A 22,028-nucleotide genomic window follows, 5' to 3' on the forward strand; every position below is an offset into this window, starting at 1 on the left:
ATTCTTTATAAAAACTGATTGCATAATGTAGAATGCATTTGAATCAAGACATTTCTGTGAAGACTAATGTAGTTGTAGGTTTATATTTTTCTTACTATTAAGATAGAGCTTGAAACTCTATAGAGGAATGAAGATTAGTATGACTTCATAGATTTTTCTCAAATACCAATTAATTTAAACAGGCTTTTATCAGAAGCTGAGTAGCTGTTGACTGAAGATTGTATATTCTATCAAGCGGTTCATATTTATTGTCCATTCATTAAAGGGCAGTAATCCGTGTGTTTTGGCTACCAGAGATGGCAACTGATTGGCTTGGGAGCAGCAGAGTTAAATGTAATAGCATGTGTTCTTGACCTAGTTGAGGGCTGTTTTACCTTTTACATATTATTGTCCTACAGCTATAGCTACACATTTTTCTCCAGAAGGTAAAATGCTGTGTCCTCTGTTTCTTTTGTTTGCCTCAGTAGTTGCCAATATGTTTATTTCTATAGCATACATACTGATGGCATGATAAAAACTATGTAATGAGCAAGGTCAGGGATAGATTCCTTCGAGGCCTCTTTCCTTAAAACTCTAACATTCTAACAGAGGAAATAAAACACATGCAGGTTTGCAAAAAATGTTAAATATAGTTAAGTGTACAAGAGAAATGTTAATAAAGTGAGCAGTCCTCCAGAGGAGGAAGTGTTTACTTAACCTAGAAAGCAGAAAGGAAGACTTCATGGAAGTGGTGGCATTTAAGCCAGACTTGAAGGCAAAATGGGTAGAGTAGGATGACTTAGTATCCGGGGAATAGCTGTAAGGCAGACAGTGACATATGAAGGATGAGATTCAGGTGCTCTAGAGGGTGTAATTGACAAGTGCTAGTATCTTACTAGATATAGGGAGATCCAGAAAGAAGGAAGAGTAGGAGATAACATTTCAGTTTTCAGTGTGGGTAACTGTAAGGATTATGACACCAAGTTGCAAGAAGAAGTAGATTTTCAGAAAAGATAATGAGTTACTTTTGACATATGTTCCCAAGAGGCATTTGCAAATATAGATCTGGAGCTCAAAATACAAGTGCAGGAAGCTTTTGAGGATGAAGAGAAAAGAAAGCATATATCTGATGTTTGAAGATGGCTACATGTAACAAAGGAGGCGTTCCAGGTTAGCTTGGCAGAGTGAACACTTGATTTATCCTCCACTCTCTCATGAAAGCCATTAAAATGACTATAGAGGGCTAAGCAGGTGCAATGTTCAAGGACAAAAAGAATGAGAAAGAAATCAACAGAGACAAGAGATGTCAGCAAATTTTTAGAAGATGGAAAACAGAGAAAGCTAAGTACCTGCATCAGGAGAAGTTAACTGGAAGCAAACTGGTGAGTGCTTTAGAACTTTGGAACAACGCAGGACTTGACATGGTAGGATTGAAAACTGTAGAATTTTTAAGTAATTTTATAGAATGAGTAGCTAGACCCCAGTCCCCCCCTGCCTCATCTCATCTCTACCACGAATGAAACTAGAGATGTCTTGTCCGAAGAGGTCAAATCACGGAGGCTGTGGGCTGCCGGGATGGCAGGCCCAGCTGAAGGTAGTAGATGGGAGATTGGAGGGCTCCTTTCCGGGGAAATGGATTTGCCTGCAAGAAGAAAATCCAGAGGCACTGCTACGTGAGGCTCCCTCAGCAAAATGGCCATTTCCTCCCCCATCCCCGAGTGGTGCAACCACCAGGAAATGCCAACATGCCTACGGTGTCTAGTCAGCATTTGGGGCTTCACTTTTAAATGTTAATGGGCAGTATTGACTTAGAAATATTTGTCAAAATAAGTATGTAAGATATGTGCATGTTTATGTCTGTATGTTATACTTCAAGTGTTTAAAGTTTGTTTAAAAAACAAAATATGAATACAACAGAGTAATTCAAGAAAATATCCCAGAACTGAAGGACGTTTCCAGATTGAAAGCAGCCATCAAGATTCCAGCACAGCGGATGAAAACAGACCCGCACCAAGGCACAAGGCCATATTCAGAACACTTGCGGGTAAAGGAAAGATCCAGCAGCTTCCAAAGAGAGGGGGAATAAAAGTCCGAGAAAAATGATCTGACATCAGGCGGGGCTTCAGACTTCTCAAGAACAACAGTGAAAGCTAGAAGCAGTGGAGCAGTTGATTCAAAATTCTGAGAGAAAATTCCAACTTAGAATTCGAAGTTTCTAGTCATGCAGGGTCTCACAAACCTACTTTCTCAGTTAATGTCTTGGAGGATATGTGCCATCAACGCTGAGTAGAAACCAAAAAAGAAGACATGGAATTAGGGAACAAATGAAAGAAAGATCAAGAGGTTTATCAGTCTAGATTGAATGGGACAGAAGGCCCTGGAGGGATTTTCTCAAGATTGAATTTGTAGAATATTTATATCTGCATATTTTAAGAGGAGATTTAGGCTCTTGAAAATGGTGGCATATTATTAGTAATACAAGGCAGTCTGCTCTTTAGGTGAGGGGAAGGATTATGGAAGAAAGGAAAAGCCAGCCTTGACTAGCTTTCAGCTCAGGAGGAATTGCTAAACTTGAAGCGTTTGTTTGGAGTCTGGACTGTTATACAGAAATAGGAGGTAATACCACTGTGCCATACTTGCAAGAAAGAGTCTTTGATAATGGGTTTGTTTGCTCTGAGGACTGTTTTTTTCATTGGTTTTTATCGACGTAGCAGGTGATCCAGGGCCCCTTAAGTTAACAACAATTCCAAGAGACATATCTGTACCTCAGTATCTACATCTGTTAACCTAGGTCTCGTTTGGCTTTCATCGGATCTCAGCACAGTGCTGTTGGGTCTTGATTCGAAGGTCTGATAAGCGTACTTGCTGAAGACGCATTCCCATCTGTTCTTCTGCGTTCCTATATATTAGGCATTAAAGGCTGCAAGAAATCACAGGTTATTGGAACCATGGTCCTCTTAAAAGTTTGTTATTGAAAGAGAAACACTGTAAAGGCCAAGCTTGCCACCACAGTGTGTCTGCCTTCGGTGGGAAAATCTCTGGGGGCAGAAGTTATGTTTTGTGTGGCTTCCTGTGAATCCTCCTTATGTGCTTTTTCCCCCTTCCTATCTCTTAAAATTCAAACTTTGAATATAATAGCAAAATTCTGGAAAACTATGTAAGAATAGGTCAAGAATCTTAGTCAAAGCTATAGAAAAAAATTTATGTACAAGGGTGTTTAGTGCATTTATAAAAATAAAGAGTTATTATATGTTTAGTAACAGTTGGATGGTTAAATAAATTATGGCACATCCATAGTGGATATTATGGATCCAGTAATAGAGACGCCTCATGGTATAATTAGTAGGCTATTACCTGCACATATACACATATAAATATATACATGTATATATATACACATGTATAGATAAAACATGTAGATAAATGTCTTCATATGTATTTCCACATCAAAACATTGTTTTTACTTTTGTAATCAGAAAAAAACCACAGTCTTTTAAGTAAATTCAACTACAACCATATTTTCCTGCCTCAAATTTAATTGCTGTTTTTGTGCCTAGAATCAAAAGGAATTTTTTGAGCTGCAAGAAAATTTAGAGGTCATTCATTCCAACAGAAACCACCACAATCCATTTCTTCCTCCTACACACATTCCCAGTGCTAAAAGTATCTTTACAACATACAGAGTATTGTGTCATAAAGTCTTCTGTTAATCTTTTCGGTTGATGGGCAGCTCATTGCCTCAGAAGGCCAACCCATGCCACCATTCAAAAGCCTTTCTTATTAGAAAACTCTTTCTTACATTGAGTTAAAATCTGCTTCACTGTGAGCTCCATTCAGTGATACATGTTTTGCCCTTTGGAAGTATACAGTCTGCTGCATATTTGCCAGGCTAAAGATTGCAGGTTTGTGTACTATTTCTTTCTATGGCACTGGTCTGCTTGCCTTCTGTGGACATGAGTCCATGGTTTTCTGGACTGAACACTGCATTTAAGATGTGGTTAAACCAGTTCAGGTTACCAGTCCCTACTTTGGTCATTATACTCACATCAATGCAAGATAATACTCTTCTATTTTCTAGTAACCCTGTCAGTATAGCTTGAAATTTTGCTATTGGTCTTTTTTTTTTTTTTTTAATGTTTATTTTTGAGAAAGACAGAGTGCAGGCGGGGGAGGGGCAGAGAGAGCGGGAGACAGAAAATCTGAAGCAGTCTCCCACTATCAGCGCAGAGCCCTACGCGGAGCTCAAAACCCGTGTACCAAGATTATGACCTGAGCTGAAGTTGGGATGCTTAACTGACTAAGCCACCCAGGCGCCCCAGTCTGGTTTTTTGTGTTTTTTTTTTTTAACATGAACTAAGATAATTACTTTCTTCTATTTGATGTAATTAATTTTATTTCACTTTATCTTTATCCTTATTAAATTTTACTTTGTTAGATTTAACATATTCTGATTTGTTGAAATTTTTTGAACTGTTGCATTTTTCATTTAATGTATTAGCTCTTCTAGCTTTGTGACACTCACAGATTTAATGTCTTCTCTATATATACCAAATTCATCAGATCATACAAACATCTCTACCAGTACATATTTGTCTGTCTTATCCCAACTCTTCCCCGTAGTAACTATGTGGACAAGTTACTGAATTTTCTGCCTCAGGTTTATCATATGTAAAAAGAAAATTAATAATAGTATCACCTGAAAGGGTTGTTATGGAAATTAATATAGTGAAGCACTTAGAATTATATCTGGCACAAAATACACGGTAGCAGGTGGAAAGTCATTGCAGGATGGTTGTGCTAATAGTTGGGGAAAGAAGCTAGATGCGAAGCAAAGGAGAACAAGGGCAGACTGGAACTCACAAGGACAAATGATCCCTTATTTGTGTCTCATGGCCTCCGACTTTGATAAGCAGCTAATTTGCAGAAGAAGCTGGCACCCTTTGCCATGGGACTATATATGCCTGGCTTCAGAACTGTAAAAATGACTGAGGAGCTCCAACAGGAGTGGCAGGTGTTGAAGGTCTGGCAGCCTCCCCACCCTGCAAGGTGAGCCAGGCAGTGACCGGCAAGTGCATCGTGTTAACAGCACATGGCAACACTAGACTCCTCTGACGCTTGGTGGGTGCCGCCATACTTCGGCCTCCGGCTCACGTGCAGGGTCTGTCTTCTGTAGCCAGCTCTAACCCACGAGCATACAGAGAAAGTGGTTCTGACAAATGTAGTTCCAGCTTAGCTGTGTTTGACAAAGTACACAGTCACTGCAGGGGACAAGCCCTTCCAGACAATAAAAGAAATTATAAGCTACTTTATATCATATAGTATGCAATATTTATACATAGAGGATCATTTAAAAACTGTTAATAAAGCTATAAAAACCAAGAGGTTAGTAGTGGTACAAGAGTAAATGGAGCAGTGGAACAAAACAGAGTTCAGAAATAAGCCCTCTTGTGTGTGGGAATTTCATCTTTGTAGAAAATCCATCCAGATCATTGAAGAAAAGTTAGATTAGTTACTAGAGGATACTAGGAAAACTGTTCATTAGGAAAGAGTCATGGCTAGTTCGCTGGATCCCTGCTAAATACCAAAAAATGATCTTACATAGAACATGCTTTAAATATAAAAAATGAAATAAAATCATGAAAAAAGTCGGAAATGTTTGTTCCCAACTCTGGGGGTGAGGACGCATGGCACAAACCCCAGAAATCATAGAAGGAAAAGATAAAACACTTCAGCCACTTGAAAATGGAAAACATCCGCAAGGGGAAAAAAAAAGAACACTAAAGTAAAAGGTGGCATGCTGGGAAAACATATTTGTAATTCATTTGATAGTAGAATAACTGAAATTTGAAATTAAGGAACAAAGGCTAAGCTAAAATAAGTAAAGGCAGTTCACTGAAAATAAAGTTGGACAATACTGTAAACACATGAAAACTAAATGTTTGACCCACTCATAGAGAAATGACGTAAATTAATAATCAAATATTATGTTTTACTATCAGATTACTTCAGATTTTAAAAATTTATATTCTGGTGTGGGCAGGGATATAAGGATCTAGTCATACAGGAGGGGTGAGAGTGTTGTTTGACGTGGGGGGTAAAGATCATTGGGAAAGAACTTATTGAAATACTAAGTTCACATTAATTTTGCTCCAGTAGTCCTGCTTTTTGAACTGTCCTGCAGGTATACTCCACCAGGTGAGAAAGAGGGATGAAAAAGATGCCTCTTGCCTCCACATTGTCCACCTTCTTTGCTCCTATATTGAATAATTGAGATTAAGTGCTGCATGTACCTTTTCGGTCACGTCTCCTGCTGAACCACTTAGCAGGTCTATACCTGCTTACTATGCATTTTCACTTACATGTCCTTCTCTGCATGCGATTCCTCATTCCTTTTTTTATCCCTAACAAACTCTTAACTAGGTTTTCAAGGTGTAGCTTAGATATCACTGTCCGTGAGTTCTCTCCAACACTAAGGCAGAATTAATCGATCCTTAAGTATACTCACGATACTTCCTTGTCCTAATAGTCTACAGGAAATATTAATGCCCTAGAATTTAGTTTCACATTTGGGTTACAGTATACACTCAACAAATGTTTGTTGAATGATACAGAATGAACAGCTTAGCTCTTGTAATATTTAAAATTAGTTGTGTAAACATCTTTTTCCTCTATATTGTGCAGTTCCTCAAAAATCAAGGCCAAATGGATTGTTTTTAATATAGCTTTTTTTTAATCATAAAAATAAAATGTGGATATGGCAAAATGAATTAAACAAAAAAAACAGAGAAGAAAAATTTCTCTGGATTCCACATCCAGTCTCACTTCCCAAAGATAACTATTATTCAACAGTTCTTGAGGTATCCTTTTAGAGGTTTTCAGGGTATAAGCAAACATGTAAAAATATATATTTATAATGTGTATCCTTTTAATAGCCTTTTCCCCCCTCCCCTGCCCACAGATGCAATCACGTATACCTGCTGTTCTGAGACTTGCAATTTTCATCTTACTCTTTATCTAGAAAAGGTTTCCATATGGACACATAAATCCACTGAGGAGTATGTCATTTGCTTAATCAGTACTCTATTGTTAGATATAGAAGTTCGATCTAGTTTTTTGCTGTTATAAACGTTTCAGTGAGTATCCTTTTGTATATAACTCTGCTCCCTGTATGACTATAAATAGTCATTTATATTCCTTACAGTAGAATGGCTGGGTCAAGGGGCATGTGCATTTGAGTTATGATCATTTTAGTTAAACAGAGTTAAGTCTAGAGAGCTAACTCTTCACAAAACTTCTCACAGATGGAAAGCTCTGAAAGTTCAGGGAAAAAAGTATTTTACAAAATTAACTGGTAAGAAACATTAGAATTGAGAATATTCTGAGAAGTAACAAAATACTCAGATAGTACTTGATACGTAAAGTAAGCTTTGAATGAGTAGGCTTTTTAGAAGTCAGTCTTAAATTATTTTGAATTTTTAAGTGATTCAAAATAAACTCAAGAGAATAAGTCACTTGATTTTTTTTTTCTATAGGTTAAGAACACAGATAAAAAGTCCAAACAGTTGGAAGTTCTTAGGAAATTAATAGGGATAAAGGTTTCAGAATTTGCTCACCCTTTTAAACTATTATTTCCTGGGGTTCTTAATTCTACCTCTTTACTCTTGATGTGTCCTTATCTACTAAGTAAATGGTGATCAGAATATAGAGATGACACACTGTAGTGTATGAAATAATTCATCCAACAAATACTTGATGCCTCATGTGTGCCTTTGCTGTTTTATGTGCCAGAGATACAGCAGTGAATGTATAGAGAACAGTCTTGACATCAGGGGACTCACAAATTGTGTTCACACTCCCCTTGACTTCCAACTGCTGTGTTTTTTGAGTGCCTGTCCATAAAAATAGGCCCTGTGTATATATATCATCTGTACTTTCCATTCTCTCATCTTTCCTTTATTTTTTCAGCACTATTCCCACCTGATACATGCGTTTGTTTTTTTATCTGTCTCTACCAGTAAGTAGAATGTAAGCTTCATAACTGCAGGAACTTTTCCTTTTAACTACTGTCACCTTCCTAGCACCCAGTACGCAGTGTAAGAGATACTCAATAAATATGTGTTACGTAAGAACAAAGTTGGCTATTTGCATCTGTACTCTGATGCTCTTAGGTCGTAGTTTGTTTTTCCAGCCTTATTGAGATCTAATTGACATACAGTGTTGTGTAAATGTAAGGTGTACAGAGTGATTATCTAATACATCTATCTTAATTGTAATATGATTACCACCCGTAGTGTTAGCTAATGCCTCCATCATGTCACGTACTTAACCATTTCTCTTTTGTGAGAACGTTTAAGATCTCTCTCAGCCACTTTCAGGTATATAATACAGCATTGTTGACTGTAATCTAATCCTCTACATTAGATCCCCAGAACTCACCTTCCAACTAGAAGTTTCTACACAAGTATGGCCTTTGAAGATTCCACTTACGGATATCGTACAATCTTTGTCTTTTCTTGTCTGACTTATCTCACTTAGCAAAGTTCCCTCAAGGTCCATCCATGTTGCAAATGGCAGGAAATCATCTCTCTTAGGGCTGAATAGTATTTCTGTGTGTGTGTATGTGTGTGTGTATGTGTGTGTGTTTTATACATACCATGTCTTCTTTATCCATTCATTAGTTGGTAGACACATAGGTTATTTCCATATCCTGGCTATTGTGAAGCTTAACGGTGCAATAAACATGGGAATGTGGATATTTCTTTGATACACTGTTTCCATTTCCTGTGGATACATACCCAAAAGTGGGATTACTGGATCATAAGGCATTTTTATTTTTAATTTTTTGAGGAATCTCCATAGTGTTTTCCATAACAGCTGCACCAGTTTACATTCCCACCAATAGCACGCAACATCTCTCTTGTTTTTTTGATGACAGCCATTTTAACAGATGTGAGTTGATATCATTATGGTTTTGATTTGCATTTCCCTGATGATTGGTGATGTTGAGCGTGTTTGCATGTGCCCGTTCATCATTTGAATGGTTTTTCTGGACAGATGTCTATTTAGTTCTTTGGCCCACTTTTTAATTGTTTCATTTTTGTTATTGAGTCATATGAGATCTTTATATATTTTCTATGTTAACCCTTTATCATATATGCAATTTACAAATATTTTCTCTGATTCTATAGGTTGTCCTCCATTTTGTGTGTGTGTGTGTGTGTATGTGTGTGTGCATGTGTGTGGTTTTACTCTGCAGAAACCTTTTAGTTTGGTGTAGTTCCATTTATTTATTTTTGCATTTGTTTTCTGCACTTTGGTGTCATAGCCAAAAAATCATTGCTGAGGCACAAGTCAAGGAGCTCTTTCTGTGTTTTCTTCTAGGAGTTTTGCAGTTTCAGGTGTTAAATGGTAGTTTTTAGTTGTGTCATTTTATCATTTCTAATTATATATATTTTTAAATTTTTTTCATGTTTTATCCATTTTCTGAGAGAGAGAGAGAGAGAGAGAGAGAGAGAGCAGGTGAGGAGCAGAGAGAGAGAGGGAGACACAGAATCCAAAGCAGGCTCCACGGCCTGGAGCCTGATGTGGGGCTCGAACTCATGAACCATGAGATCATGACCTGAGCTGTAGTCAGATGTTTTAACTGACTGAGCCACCCAGGCACCCTCTAATTATATTTTTAAGGCACTCCCTGATCATCCTATATAAAATTTCAGATTGCTCCCTTTTCCCGTATCATTTCCCCTTACTTCACCTTTACTCCACAGCACCCAACTTCTAACATACTGTCATTTCCATAGGCATTCCCCAACTTAGAGAATAAGCATATACCATATAAGCATAAGGGCAGTAATTTTTGTGTATTTTAGTTATTCTATCTCTGTATCTATGGTGGGACCACACCTACTTGTTTCAGAATTAAGTATCTGTTAAATAAAAGATTGAGGTCGTCAGGGCAGTGGACCTGCTTTCAGTAGAGGCAGAGGTTGAGATGCCCACAAGAAGGAGAGCAGAAACCATGCACGCCAACTAGTGCTGGAAGTTTTGGTGCACCTGGGACTGTGGTTCTGAAGCTTGCGCTTGCGTCAGAATCACCTGGAAAGCTTGTAAAACAAGATTGCTGGGCTCTGTCACCAAAGTCTGATTAGTCGTGTTGAGTGGGGCCTAAAAATCTGCACTTGTAACAAGTTTCCAGGTGATGCTGATGCTCCTGGTCTAGGGAATCACACTCTGAGAACCCTTGACACCTGTGAATCAGTAAACCATTATGGAAGAAGTTAGGGATCAAGGAATTCCTTGCACTGACCAGGGATAGCCAGTACACCTTGAGGTCGGGTGGGCAAGTCATTGCCAAGTGCCTGTTCATGTGATCCAGTCTCCTCAAATGGTATACTGGAGGACCAAAACCATGGTCTCCCTGTTTTCTGATTCCTCTTAGGATGTCCCACAGTGTCACAGTGCAATCCAAATGTTAGACAGTAGGGACACACACATACACAGAGTGAATATCACTTTCACCATGAAGCATTTTTTTCAGTGTCAAAACTGTGTACTTTGAAACATCCTTGCCTTTTTTTTCCCTGCAGCAGAGGGAGCTACAACCCAAATTGTATTTATGTGTCAGTAACACATAATAAGGTTATTTTCCTTTTTCGTCCTTTTCCTTTAGTCTTCTTTATTTTAATTTTAAAAATCCACTGTATTGAAGTATTTTAGATGTGCAGTTCATTGTCTTGGGCAAATATATAAGCCTGGGTAACGACCACCCCAGTCACTCTGGAACATTTCCATCCTAGTCTTGCAGTGATGGTGGTTTTCACCCCACCTCCAACGCTTAGCTGCTTTTGATCACTGTAGGTTGCCTGTCTGGCACTTCATATAATTGGGATCATGTAGTATGCACTTATTTGGGTCTGCTAACTTTTTCAGCGTAATGTTTTTTAGATTAATCAGTGTTGTTGCATGTATCACTTTTTTCTTTGGTAAGTAGTGTTCTGTTGTATGGATATACTGTGTTTTGTGTATCTGTTCTCTCTCTATTTTTTTGGTTGTAAAACTTGAGTTTATTTATAGAAAAACAGGGGCGCCTGGGTGGCGCAGTCGGTTAAGCGTCCGACTTCAGGTCAGGTCACGATCTTGCGGTCCTTGAGTTTGAGCCCCGCGTCGGGCTCTGGGCTGATGGCTCAGAGCCTGGAGCCTGCTTCTGATTCTGTGTCTCCTTCTCTCTCTGCCCCTCCCCCCTTCATGCTCTGTGTCTCTCTGTCTCAAAAATAAATAAATGTTAAAAAAAAAAAAAAAAGAAAAGAAAAACACATGGTACCACATAATTTTTTTTCCTGAGGAAGTCTTAGCATATATACATGGTTATGCTGTTTAGAACAGCCCCAACCAAAATAATGCCCTGGCATATTATTTTTTTAGTATGTATGTATTTTAAGTTTTTACTTGAATTCCAGTTAGTTAACATATAGTGTAATATTGGTTTCAGGAGCAGAATTTATTGATTCATCATCTACATACAACACTTAGTGCTCATCACAAGTGCCCTCCATAATGCCCATCACCCACTTAGCCCATCCCCTGCCCATCTTGTCTCCAGAAACCTTCAGTTTGTTCTTTATAGTTAAGAGTCTCAGGGCTCCTGGGTGGCTCAGTCAGTTGAAGGACCCACTCTTGATTTTGGCTCAGGTCATGGTCCCAGGGTGATGGGATTGAGCCCTGCATGGAGCCTGCTTGAGACTGACTCTCTCTCTCTCTCTCTCTCTCTCTCTCTCTTTCTCTCTGTGTGTGCCCCTCTACCCCTGTTCACACTGTGTCTCTCTAAAATTAAAAAAAAAAATTTAAAAGAACCTCTTTTTTTTAATTTAAAAAAATATTTTATTCATTTATTTTTGAGAGAGGAGAGTGCAAATGGGGGAGAAGGACAGAGAGAGAAGGAGACACAGAATCCGAAGCAGGTTCCAGGCCCTGAGCTGTCAGCACAGAGCCCGACGTGGTGCTCAAACTCATAAACCATGAAATCGTGACCTGAGCCAAAGTCGGATCCTCAACTGACTGAGCCACCTAGGTACCCCCCCCCAAAAAAAAGAGTCTCTTATAGTTTGCTTCCCTCTCTTTTTTTCTCCCCTTCCCCTATATTCACCTGTTTTGGTTCTTAAATTCCACGTATGAGTGAAATCATATGGTATTTGTCTTTCTCTGACTTATTTTGCTTAGCATTATACTCTCTAAATCCATCCACGTCATTGAAAATGGCAAAAGTCATTCTTTTTTATGGCTGAGTAATATTCCATTGTGTGTGTGTGTGTGTGTGTGTGTGTGTGTGTGTGTGTGTGTGTGTATATATATATATATATATATATATACACCACACCTTCTTTATCCATTCATCAATCAATGGATCTGTCTTCTTTTTGATGGCATTAGTCATGTGCTTTTGAAAGGAATCAGGGAAAGAAGAGGAATTATGTTTGTTTGCCATTTGATTACATGTATCTAGCTCTTAATTTTTTTCTTTCTAGGAATTTTTTAATTCTTCCCTTAAAAGTAGTGGTATCTAATTTGCTGTTATCAAATAACCAATTATTACCAAATAGTTTGCCATTATTAAATAAAATATTTAAATATTTTAATCTTGGTGCTTCTTAGAGATGGTAAAGAAGAACCCATAGCAGTCAAAATTTGTGGCACCAGTCTTCCTGTCAAAACTCAAGTAAATATCGTTGCCTAAAGTTTGTTATTCAAAATTTGAAATGCCTTTTAAAAATTTCTAGTGAGACTTCCAGTTCTCCCTTTGCAAATAATTTTACTAATCAAATTTTTTCTTGATATTTTAGCTAGGTTTGCTAATTAGCTGCTCTTTCTAGAGAGAATATTTTAGAATGATAAAACTAGTAATACATGAGGAGAGTAATAGACTTGTGACCAGGAAATATACCAGAATGCTAATAGTAGCATTTAGGAGGTAAGTATGTATGGGTTTCACTGTAAAATCCTTTCAAAGTTTCTGAGGTGTGAAGGTTTTATAGTAAAATACTAGAGCGGGGAGGAGGGGAAAGCTAGTGAATTGTTGCACAGGACAGATATTGTTACAAATGTTGCTATCCTGTCCTCTGGTAGTTCTGGTTTTGCTTTTTATAGCTCCTGTTATCTGCCTGCGCCAGTAAAGTTATTCTCAGTATAAGCAAATGAAAGCCCAGTTAGCCAGCTATCAGACTATTCAAGCTTATCCCCTAGTGAACAAGGTTTTGAAGTAGGTTCAAAGACAGTTCTGATAATGGTTTTGTCAATAAAGCATCAAGGGTAGTATGACTTTTAAGTTCATAAGCAAAAGTGTCTAAGCAATATATTTGAGAGAGAGGCAGGAATCAATGAGATGATTGGGGTGAGGATTGTTAGCCTAGGAAAAAATAATTCAAGAGGGAAGTCTGGGAAAACAGAGCCACTGTTCCCTTCCATTTATCTTTTATCTTGTCTGTAACTGGATCCTAAAGTTAACCTCCTGCCATGAGAGAAGGACTGTTTTTCCAGCTGGATGAGGAAAGTAGCATATGAGGTCTCCTGTTCTGTGCTGTTCTGTTCTCTGCTCTGACAGCTGATTTGCAAACTAAGTCCAATTCAAAAGTATTTATTAAGTAACCGCTCTCTTTCCAGAATTGTGCGATTTGGGAATTAAAGCATATGAAACGTAATACCGTCTGAGGAACTTGCAGGCTAGTTAAGAAATCTCTTCCTTCTGGCAACGGGCAAATTCAATGAAAGTACAGACTATATAGTCAAGTACCAAATAGAATATAAGTCTTTTAGATTCGAAGAAGGGAACTTTGGCTTGGGCTAGAGCAGTCATGAAGAAAGTTTGAGATAATGCTAAATGATACCTGATATGTTAATAGGTGAGGCAAAGCAGAAAGTCATTTCATGAAAAGAGATCCAGCTTGAGAAAAGAAATGCTACCTCTCTTTAAAAAGACAGTAAGAGGGACTCCTGGGTGGCTCAGTCGGTTAGGCGTCCGACTTCACCCCAGGTCATGATCTTGCGTTTCATGAGTTCAAGCCCCGCGTCAGGCTCTGTGCTGACAGCTCAGAGCCTGGAGCCTGCTTCGGATTCTGTGTCTCCCCTTCTCTCTCTGCCCCTCCCCTGCTTGTGCTCTCTCTCTGTCTCTCAAAAAAAAATGAATAAATATTAAAAATAAATAAATAAATAAAAAGACAGGAAGAAAACTAGACTGACTAAAGAATATTCATTAGAAGTAATGGGAGACAGGCTTCTAAAATCAAAATCAGGGAAGCAACTGTATGGATGAACATTGAGAACATCATGTTAAATGAAATGAGCCAGTCACAAAAAGACATACTGTTAGGATTCCACTTACATGAAGTACCAGTGACCAAGCTGATTGATAGGAAGAGAAAGGAGAAGGTGGTTACCAGGTGCTGGGGGTAAGGGAAGGGGGAATTGTTGCTTTCAAGGGTATAGAGTTTCAGTTTGGCAAGATGAAAGAGTTCAGGAATCTGTTTCACAATAGTGTGAATATAGCAACACTGCTCAGCTTAAAAATGGTTCAGATGGTAAATTTCTTTGTCTCTTTTTTAAAGTGGACACACAATATTCCATTCATGTCAGGTGTGCAACATGCTGCTTCAACAGGTCCCTGTATGCTGTGCTCACCGCAAGTGTAGCTGCCATCTGTCACCATACCGTGCTGTTACAGTACCATTGCCCACATTGCCTGTTGTGTCCCTTTTATCCACATTATCCATTTATTCATTTTATAACTGGAAGCCGGTTTCCCTCTCCCCTCCCCCATTTTACCCATTCCTCCACCACCTCCCCTTTGGCAACCATCAGTTTGTTCTCTGTGTGGGTCTGTTTCTGCTTTTTGCTTGTTTATTCCTTTATTTATTTATATTTATTTTTGATTCCATAGATGAGTGAAATCAGAGGGCATGTATCATTCTCTGACTTATTCCACTTAACATAATACCCTCCAGGCCCATCCATGCTGTCACAAATGGCAGGCTCTCATACAATAGTAAATTTTATATTGTGTGTTTTCTTACCACAATTAAAAAAAAAAAAAAGAAGAAGAAGCAATGGCACACTAAAAAGGGAATCATAAGATAAAATGCAAAGCATCTACACTTTAACTCCAACCTCTTCCTCCAATCCTTATAACCTATACTAGGGCTGAAATTAAAGGAAAACAAATATGGCTGAGAGAAAATTAGAGCCCTAAAGGAAGAAAAGTAACTTATTTTAAATGACTGCAAGGATCCTAAGAAGTTACATATCAAGGTGCTACTGCAAATGTAATATTATAATCAGTATTCTTTCAGGAATGATGGAGGGAAAGAACAGAATAGATAGCTAATTTTAAAGAAGGGGAAAAGTTGGATTGAGGAAAATAAAAGTAGATGGATTTAATGTCCATTTTCATGAAATTCTAGAAAGTCATGATATGAAGACTCTGGAGAAGAACTAGTAATCCAGAAAAACCGGAAAGGCTTCCTCAGAACAAGTTCTTGGTCCACCAACTCTAATGTCCTTTGTGGATTGGTTTAATAATAGAGGATTAAGTGATTCCATGAACATAGGTACATGGGATTCAGCAAATTATTTGGCAAAGTATCTCAAAATGGAAGAGCAGGCCTCTTCCTCTAAGATGAAGTCACAAGGTTCAGAATTTACCCTTCCACCCAAAGCAAACAGATAAATAATATAGGATACAGTGGCTTTCAAAACACTGAAGAGGAGGCAGTGAAGGGATGTGATCTCTGAGAGATGGGAGACAAACGAGCAGCCCAGGGTTTGCCCCAGCTTGCCGCCTCCACAAGTTTCTGGGCCACAGCATAGGGCGGGGTACCTGAGGCACAGTCTCCCTAAGGAGTTGGAATTGTGAGTCCAAGGAAACTAAGATAGCTGGTGTTCATAGGAGAGAGCTGCACAGAGAGAACCCGGGAGAATCCCCAAGAGTATTCAGCAGAGGAAAGAAACAATGCCTGAGTTTGGGGGAAAGAATCATCTATGAGGGTTAAAGGGAACAGCTTACAGTGATCACACAAGGCTCAGGAACAGTCAGTGCCTATTCCCAATAGCCTGACTGGAAAATCTCATAATTTCACAGGGCACTGAGTAGAGTACTTGGGACAGTCCTGCCTCAGTAGTGGGGAACAATTTATTGCTTCGGATCTACGTAATAAATCACAGACGTAAGTCCTGAAGGGATCAAGCTGTTTCCAAGTAACTTAACTATATATCTGGACAAAACTCAAGATTTATAGGAATACAAAATTATCCATCAACCAAAAGGTAAAACTCCTAATGTCTGGCATCCAGCCAAAGATACCATGTGTACGGTAAGGCAGGAAAACATGGTCAACAATGAAAATAATCAACTGAAACTAAGAATTCATATAGCTGTTAGAATTAGCAGATGACATTAAAACAGTTGTTTTGATTATATTCCATATATTCAAAAACTTAAGAAGAGACATGGAGATATAAAAACCCAAATCAAACTTCTAGAAATGGAAACTGCAATGTCTGTGTTGAAAAAAATACCATATAGAATTAATAGTAAATTAGACATTGTAAAAGAAAAGATTAGTGAACTTGAAGACATTGCAGTTAAAATAAAAATGAAATGAGCAAAAAAAAAAAGAGAATCTTATAAAAATGCAGAGAGTATTGGTGAGCTGTGTAACAACTATAGGTGGCCTAAAATATGTGAAATTGAAGTTTCTGAAGGAGAGGATAGAGAAATGGATTAAAAAAATATATTGGCCCAAATCTTTCCAAACTTGATGTAAACTCTACACCCACACATCCAAGAAGCTGAATAAACTCCAAGGACAAGAAACATGAAGACTACTTACTTCACTAAGGCACCTTAAAACCAGTTGATAATGAAAAGAATCTGAAAAGCAACCAGAGGAAAAAAGACAAGTTAGGTAAAAAGGAGCAAATATAAGAATGGCAGCATGGTGCTCATTGAAAACAAGACTAATATTCCTCATATATATATGGTTTTAGCAAATCAAATCTAACAACCTATTAAACAGGTAATACATCATGACCAACTGGATTTATTTATCCCAGGCATGGAGATTTGATTTAACATTTGAAAATCAGTGAGCTGAAAAAGAAAAACATATGATCACTTCAATAGACCTAGAAAAGTTATTTGACAAAATTGAACTTCCTTTCCTGATAAGATTCTTAGTAAACCAGGAATGGATAGGAACTCCCTCAACCTGATAAAGGGCATAAGGGAAAAACCTACAGCTGACCTCATACTGAAAAACTGAATGTGTTCCTCCTAAGATCAGGAATAAGATAAAGATGTCTGCCTGTTCTCTTCACTTCTATTTAGTCTTGGACTGGAGTTTCTAGCTGGTATAGTCAGCCAAGAAAAAGAAACAAAAGATATCCAGACTAGAAAGGAAGAAGGAAAACAATCATTTTTTTCATAAAAAAAAACAACAACAAAAAAAAAAAAACCGTGATTATCAACGTAGGAAATTCTAAGGAGTTCTCAGAAAGTTACTAAAATTGATAAGCATTTAGCAGAGTTGCAAATGCAAGATTAAGATGTCAGAATTAATTATGTATGTACTAACAATAAACAATCAAATTGAAACTTAAACCACTTAACAATAGTGTAACGTTATAAAATATTTAGGGGTGAATCTTGACAAGACATAAAAGACCTGAACACTGGACACTAAAATTCAGTGCTGAAAGAAATTAAAGATCTAATTAAATGGAGAGATTCACTTGGGTGATGGACTCAGTATTGTTAATTCTCCCCAGATTGATCAATCTGTAGATTAAATGAAATCCCATTCGAAATCTCAAGAGGCTTTTTTATAGAAATTAATAAGCTGTTTTTAAATTTAATGTTGAAATGTGAAGAACCTAGAATAACCAAAACAAGTTTGAAAAAGAACACGGTTGAAAGCCTAACACTTCCTGGTTTCAAGACTTACTATAAAGCTATGATAATCAAAACACAGTGATATTGGTATAATGCTAGGTAAATATATCAATGGAACAAAATAGAATCCAGAGAAAACCTGAGATATATTTGAGCACCTGAGTTTTGACGGGTACAAAGACATTGTGATGAGAAAAAAACAGGCTTTTCAACGAAAGGTGCTAGAATAATTTCTGTATGCATAAACAAAAAAATCTGTTCAAGGGGCGCCTAGGTGGCGAAGTCCTTTAAGCGTCTGACTCTTGGTTTCGGCTCAGATCACAATCTCACAGTTTGTGAGTTCGAGCCCCGCGTCAGGCTCTGCTCTGACAGTGGGGTAGCCTACTTGGGATTCTCTCTCTCCCTCTCTGTTCCCCACCCCCTGTCTTTCTTTCAAATAAATAAACTTCAAAAAAAATCAGTTCAAAATGGATCATAGACCTAAATTTAAAACCAACAACTTTTAGTAGAAAATGTAGAAGAAAATCTTTGTGATCTTTGGCTAGGCAAAGATTCTTAAATAACTACACCAGAAGCATGATACCTAAAAGAATGACTTGATCACTTGGTCAAAAATTTATGTATATCTACTTTTTTAAAAATGTTTTTAAGTTTATTTATTCTTGAGAGACAGAGCATGAGCTGGGGAGGGGCAGAGAGAGAAGACTCAGAATCTGAAGCAGGCTCCAGGCTCTGAGCTGATCCAGACACTGAGCTGTCAGTGCACAGCCTGATGCGGGGCTCTGACTCACAAACTGCGAGATCATGACCTGAGCCAAAGTCAGACGCTCAACCGACTGAGCCACCCAGGCGCCCCTAAAATTAAAAAAATATCTACTCTTTGGAATATGTTTGAAAGAGTATGAAAGAAAGCAAAGGAATGAGGAGATACGGCACACACTTGCAAAGTATGTAACTCACAAGAGACTTCTATCTGGGCTATATGACAAATTCTAAAAACTCAAAAATAAGATAACATGCAATCCAGTTTAAAACCTGGCAAATGAACAGATACTTCATAAAAGATACAAGGATGGTAAATATGTTCATGGAAAAAATGCATAACATGATCAAGTACAAATTAAAACTGTATAGTGAGATACTACTATACATGTATTAGACCATCAAAATAGACCCATACCTGAAGAAATGTTGCCCTTCACTTTTGGACTTTGGACTTGTAGGGAAATATAAGGTGTGGAGCATCATTTGAGGAGAAAGTCAAAAAAATCACGGAGATCCTGATTACTGGGGAAAAAATTGGCACTCAAGTCTTCTGCCAACCCAGAAAATCCTCTCCACAAATATAGCAGCAAAAGAAACCATTTAAAAAAATATTTTTATCGTTTAATAAGCGCTAAACCAGATTGCAATTTGCATCACAGGCAGATTGCAAAGACAGAAAATCTCACCTTCCCATATAACCAGGCGGATACAATCCATTATATACATGTTCTGAAGATAAGTGATAACTCGTCCTTAAATAAGAGTACTGTCTCCACAGCACCATTTGCCATACATAGTTCGTTCTAAATTCACGTGGTAATTGGGGTGGCCATCTATGTTAATTAGTTGTCTTTATCCAAAGGAAAAATCATATACTTCCTTCTCTGTGACACGGGGTAGTAAAGCTTTGGAGAAAAGGCACCTAAGCTAGCTTCCCACAGTGATAGAGACATTGGGATGCATCTTCCTCGACGTTCACATTACAAAAGCAGGCCTTTAGAAAAAACTAAATTGTAAAGCTGGCTTTTAAAAAGATATACCTGTGTTTCAGAGGGACAATTAAAAGTTTTCTCAAGGCAGTGATCTAAGAAAAAGGGAAAGAAAGATAAGGTCTTTTGGCACCAGGAAAAACTTAACATTTCGTTATTAACCTTTACAAAACCTTTGCAACCCAGATTGTGTTGTACTGCTGAATTAACCATCCTTTGTCGCTGTCTTCCTCTGGGCTTTTTGTTATAGGAGCAGACCTCCTTTGTTTATGCTTATCCTATAGGATACCTAACCTCTGCATCCTAACTTATGCAGCCCCTAAAAGCAGAGGAAAAGGAGTCCCTCCCAGCTCCCTTATATCTCAAGAGAAAGCCTAAGCCATTGCAGTGATCAGAAATGTCTGCTTTCTTCAGTTTATCCTTAAAAAAAAAAAAAAATGCATGTTTATTTTGCACTTGAATTTGTAATGTACCCACATTAGTTTTAATATTCTTTTTCTTACCCACCCCTTCCCCCTAAGGAAAAAAACTTTAAGATTTGAGAAAAGATGTGGGGAAGAGCAGAGAGGGGCAGGTCTTTTGGAGAGATTAATAATGGCATGTTTTAATGTGTTACCTTTTAGAATATAATTTCCACTGAGTATCTTTAATTTAATTTGATTTCTAACTAGTCTGTTCCAAAGACATTAAACATTACTAGTATAAACGAAATCAAGTTTTAAGTACATTATTTTTTCAGTCTAAGGTTTTTTTTAGAAGTTACATGAGCATATACATGCAAGCCTCTTTGAATTGTAACATCTTCCCATAATATACTAGATATTAGCATAGTTAAGAAGAATAAATGAGTCATCAAGGCTCGGTTGATAAGTAAATAAAGCACTCAGTAAGCACACATTAACTTGACAGTTGGTTCTGTGAGCCTTACCATTTCTCTGTCGACCTTAAATTTGTCTCCTCAGATTTGCTGGACTTTTCTGTCTGTAAAAACTTGCCTGTTTGGTTACTGCCAACACTTGGGGGCACCACCACCTCCACTGAATACCTTGTCTTTAGATAAGAGACAGCTAGAAGAGACATATGTGAACAACATTGAAAATTAGCTCTGGGCGGGGTGGGGGGGGGGTGCCTGGGTGGCTCAATTAAGCCTCCAGCTCTTGATCTCGGCTCAGGTTATGATCTCTCATGTTTCACGTTTCGTGAGTTCGAGCCCTGTGTTGGGCTTTGTGCTGACAGGGCGGAACCTGCTTGGAATTCTCTTTCTACCCCTCCCCAACTTGTGCCTGTGAATGGGTGCTGTCTCTCTCTCAAAATAAACAAACTTAAAAAAAAAAAAAAAAAAACAACTCTACAAATTAAGCTCCACATCCATTCAAACTGAAATGTACTTAATAGCACCTTTTTATATACCTACAGGCTTTGTCAGTGCTGTTTGTCATCTATTAAAACCATAGTTTAAGAAAAATGCTTAGTAGAGGAAAAATTGTAGTGTGGTAACTAATTTAGAGTGTAGACTTTGCTCAACTTTCGCAGCGAAACTCACTCTTCTCCAACTGTTCTGTTTTCAAAATCCTGGTGAAAAATCCTCTTCTGAATGTGTAATCCAAAGTTGAAAAGAATGTTTAGCTATATTATTTTAATTTCAAACATTGATTTTATTATAAATTTGTGAGAATGTATGTGGTGTGTGTTTGTGTGAGTGTGTGTGTGTGTGTGTGTGTGTGTGTGTGTGTGTGTGACTGTACGTCTAAGCCCTGCTCTCCAGTCTTACTCCAGACCCCTTGGCCCAAGGAAGCCAGCAGCGTTTAAGGGCCAAAGGTATCCTGGAGGTTGGGGGTGAAAGTTGTATTAGTTTCCAGCACTGCCTTAACAAGTGACCACACACTTGGTGGAATAACGGAGTTTGAAACCACTTCCCACTGAAGGTTTTCCTTTGCTGGTGGCGGCATCACTTTAATCTTCACCTCTGGCTGCACATAACCTTCCCCGCGCGCGCGTGTGTGTCCAAATCTCCCTGTCCTTTCTCCTGTAAAGATACAAATCATTGGATTTAGGGCCCACCCTAAATCCAGAATGATTTCATCTCAAGATCCTTGACTGATTAATTCCCAAAGACCCTCTTTCCAAATAAGGTCACATTCAGAGTCTCTAGGTGGACGTGAGTAGGGGGGCACTGTTCAACCCACTACAGTAGTTTTTAATTAAAATCCATTTTTAAAATGATGGTTTAAGAATAATATCACTTTGATTATCTAAAACGTCCGCATTCGTTATTTTCTTGATTTTTTACAACCTGTGTTTATATCCGCTATGTTTCCATAGCGTCTCCCGTGGAAAGGAATCATTTTGCTGGAAACTCT

The 22,028-nt window shown here is 38.1% G+C and overlaps 1 protein-coding gene across 3 annotated transcripts in view; it reads left to right on the plus strand.

Moving 5' to 3' along the window:
• The window catches only part of MAN1A2 (mannosidase alpha class 1A member 2), a 175,202-nt gene that overhangs the window by 148,870 nt on the left and 4,304 nt on the right, over nt 1-22,028 (plus strand). The window contains exon 13 of one of the 3 annotated variants that reach the window (XM_045478811.1): nt 10,566-10,617. The exons of the other annotated variants lie outside the window; for them this stretch is intronic. Coding sequence (XP_045334767.1) covers nt 10,566-10,617 — 52 coding nt within the window. The remainder of the gene's footprint in view (nt 1-10,565; nt 10,618-22,028) is intronic. 3 annotated transcript variants of the gene reach the window in all.

Source organism: Leopardus geoffroyi, chromosome C1 (assembly GCF_018350155.1).
Source record: "Leopardus geoffroyi isolate Oge1 chromosome C1, O.geoffroyi_Oge1_pat1.0, whole genome shotgun sequence".
Classification (NCBI taxonomy): Eukaryota; Metazoa; Chordata; class Mammalia; order Carnivora; family Felidae; genus Leopardus; species Leopardus geoffroyi.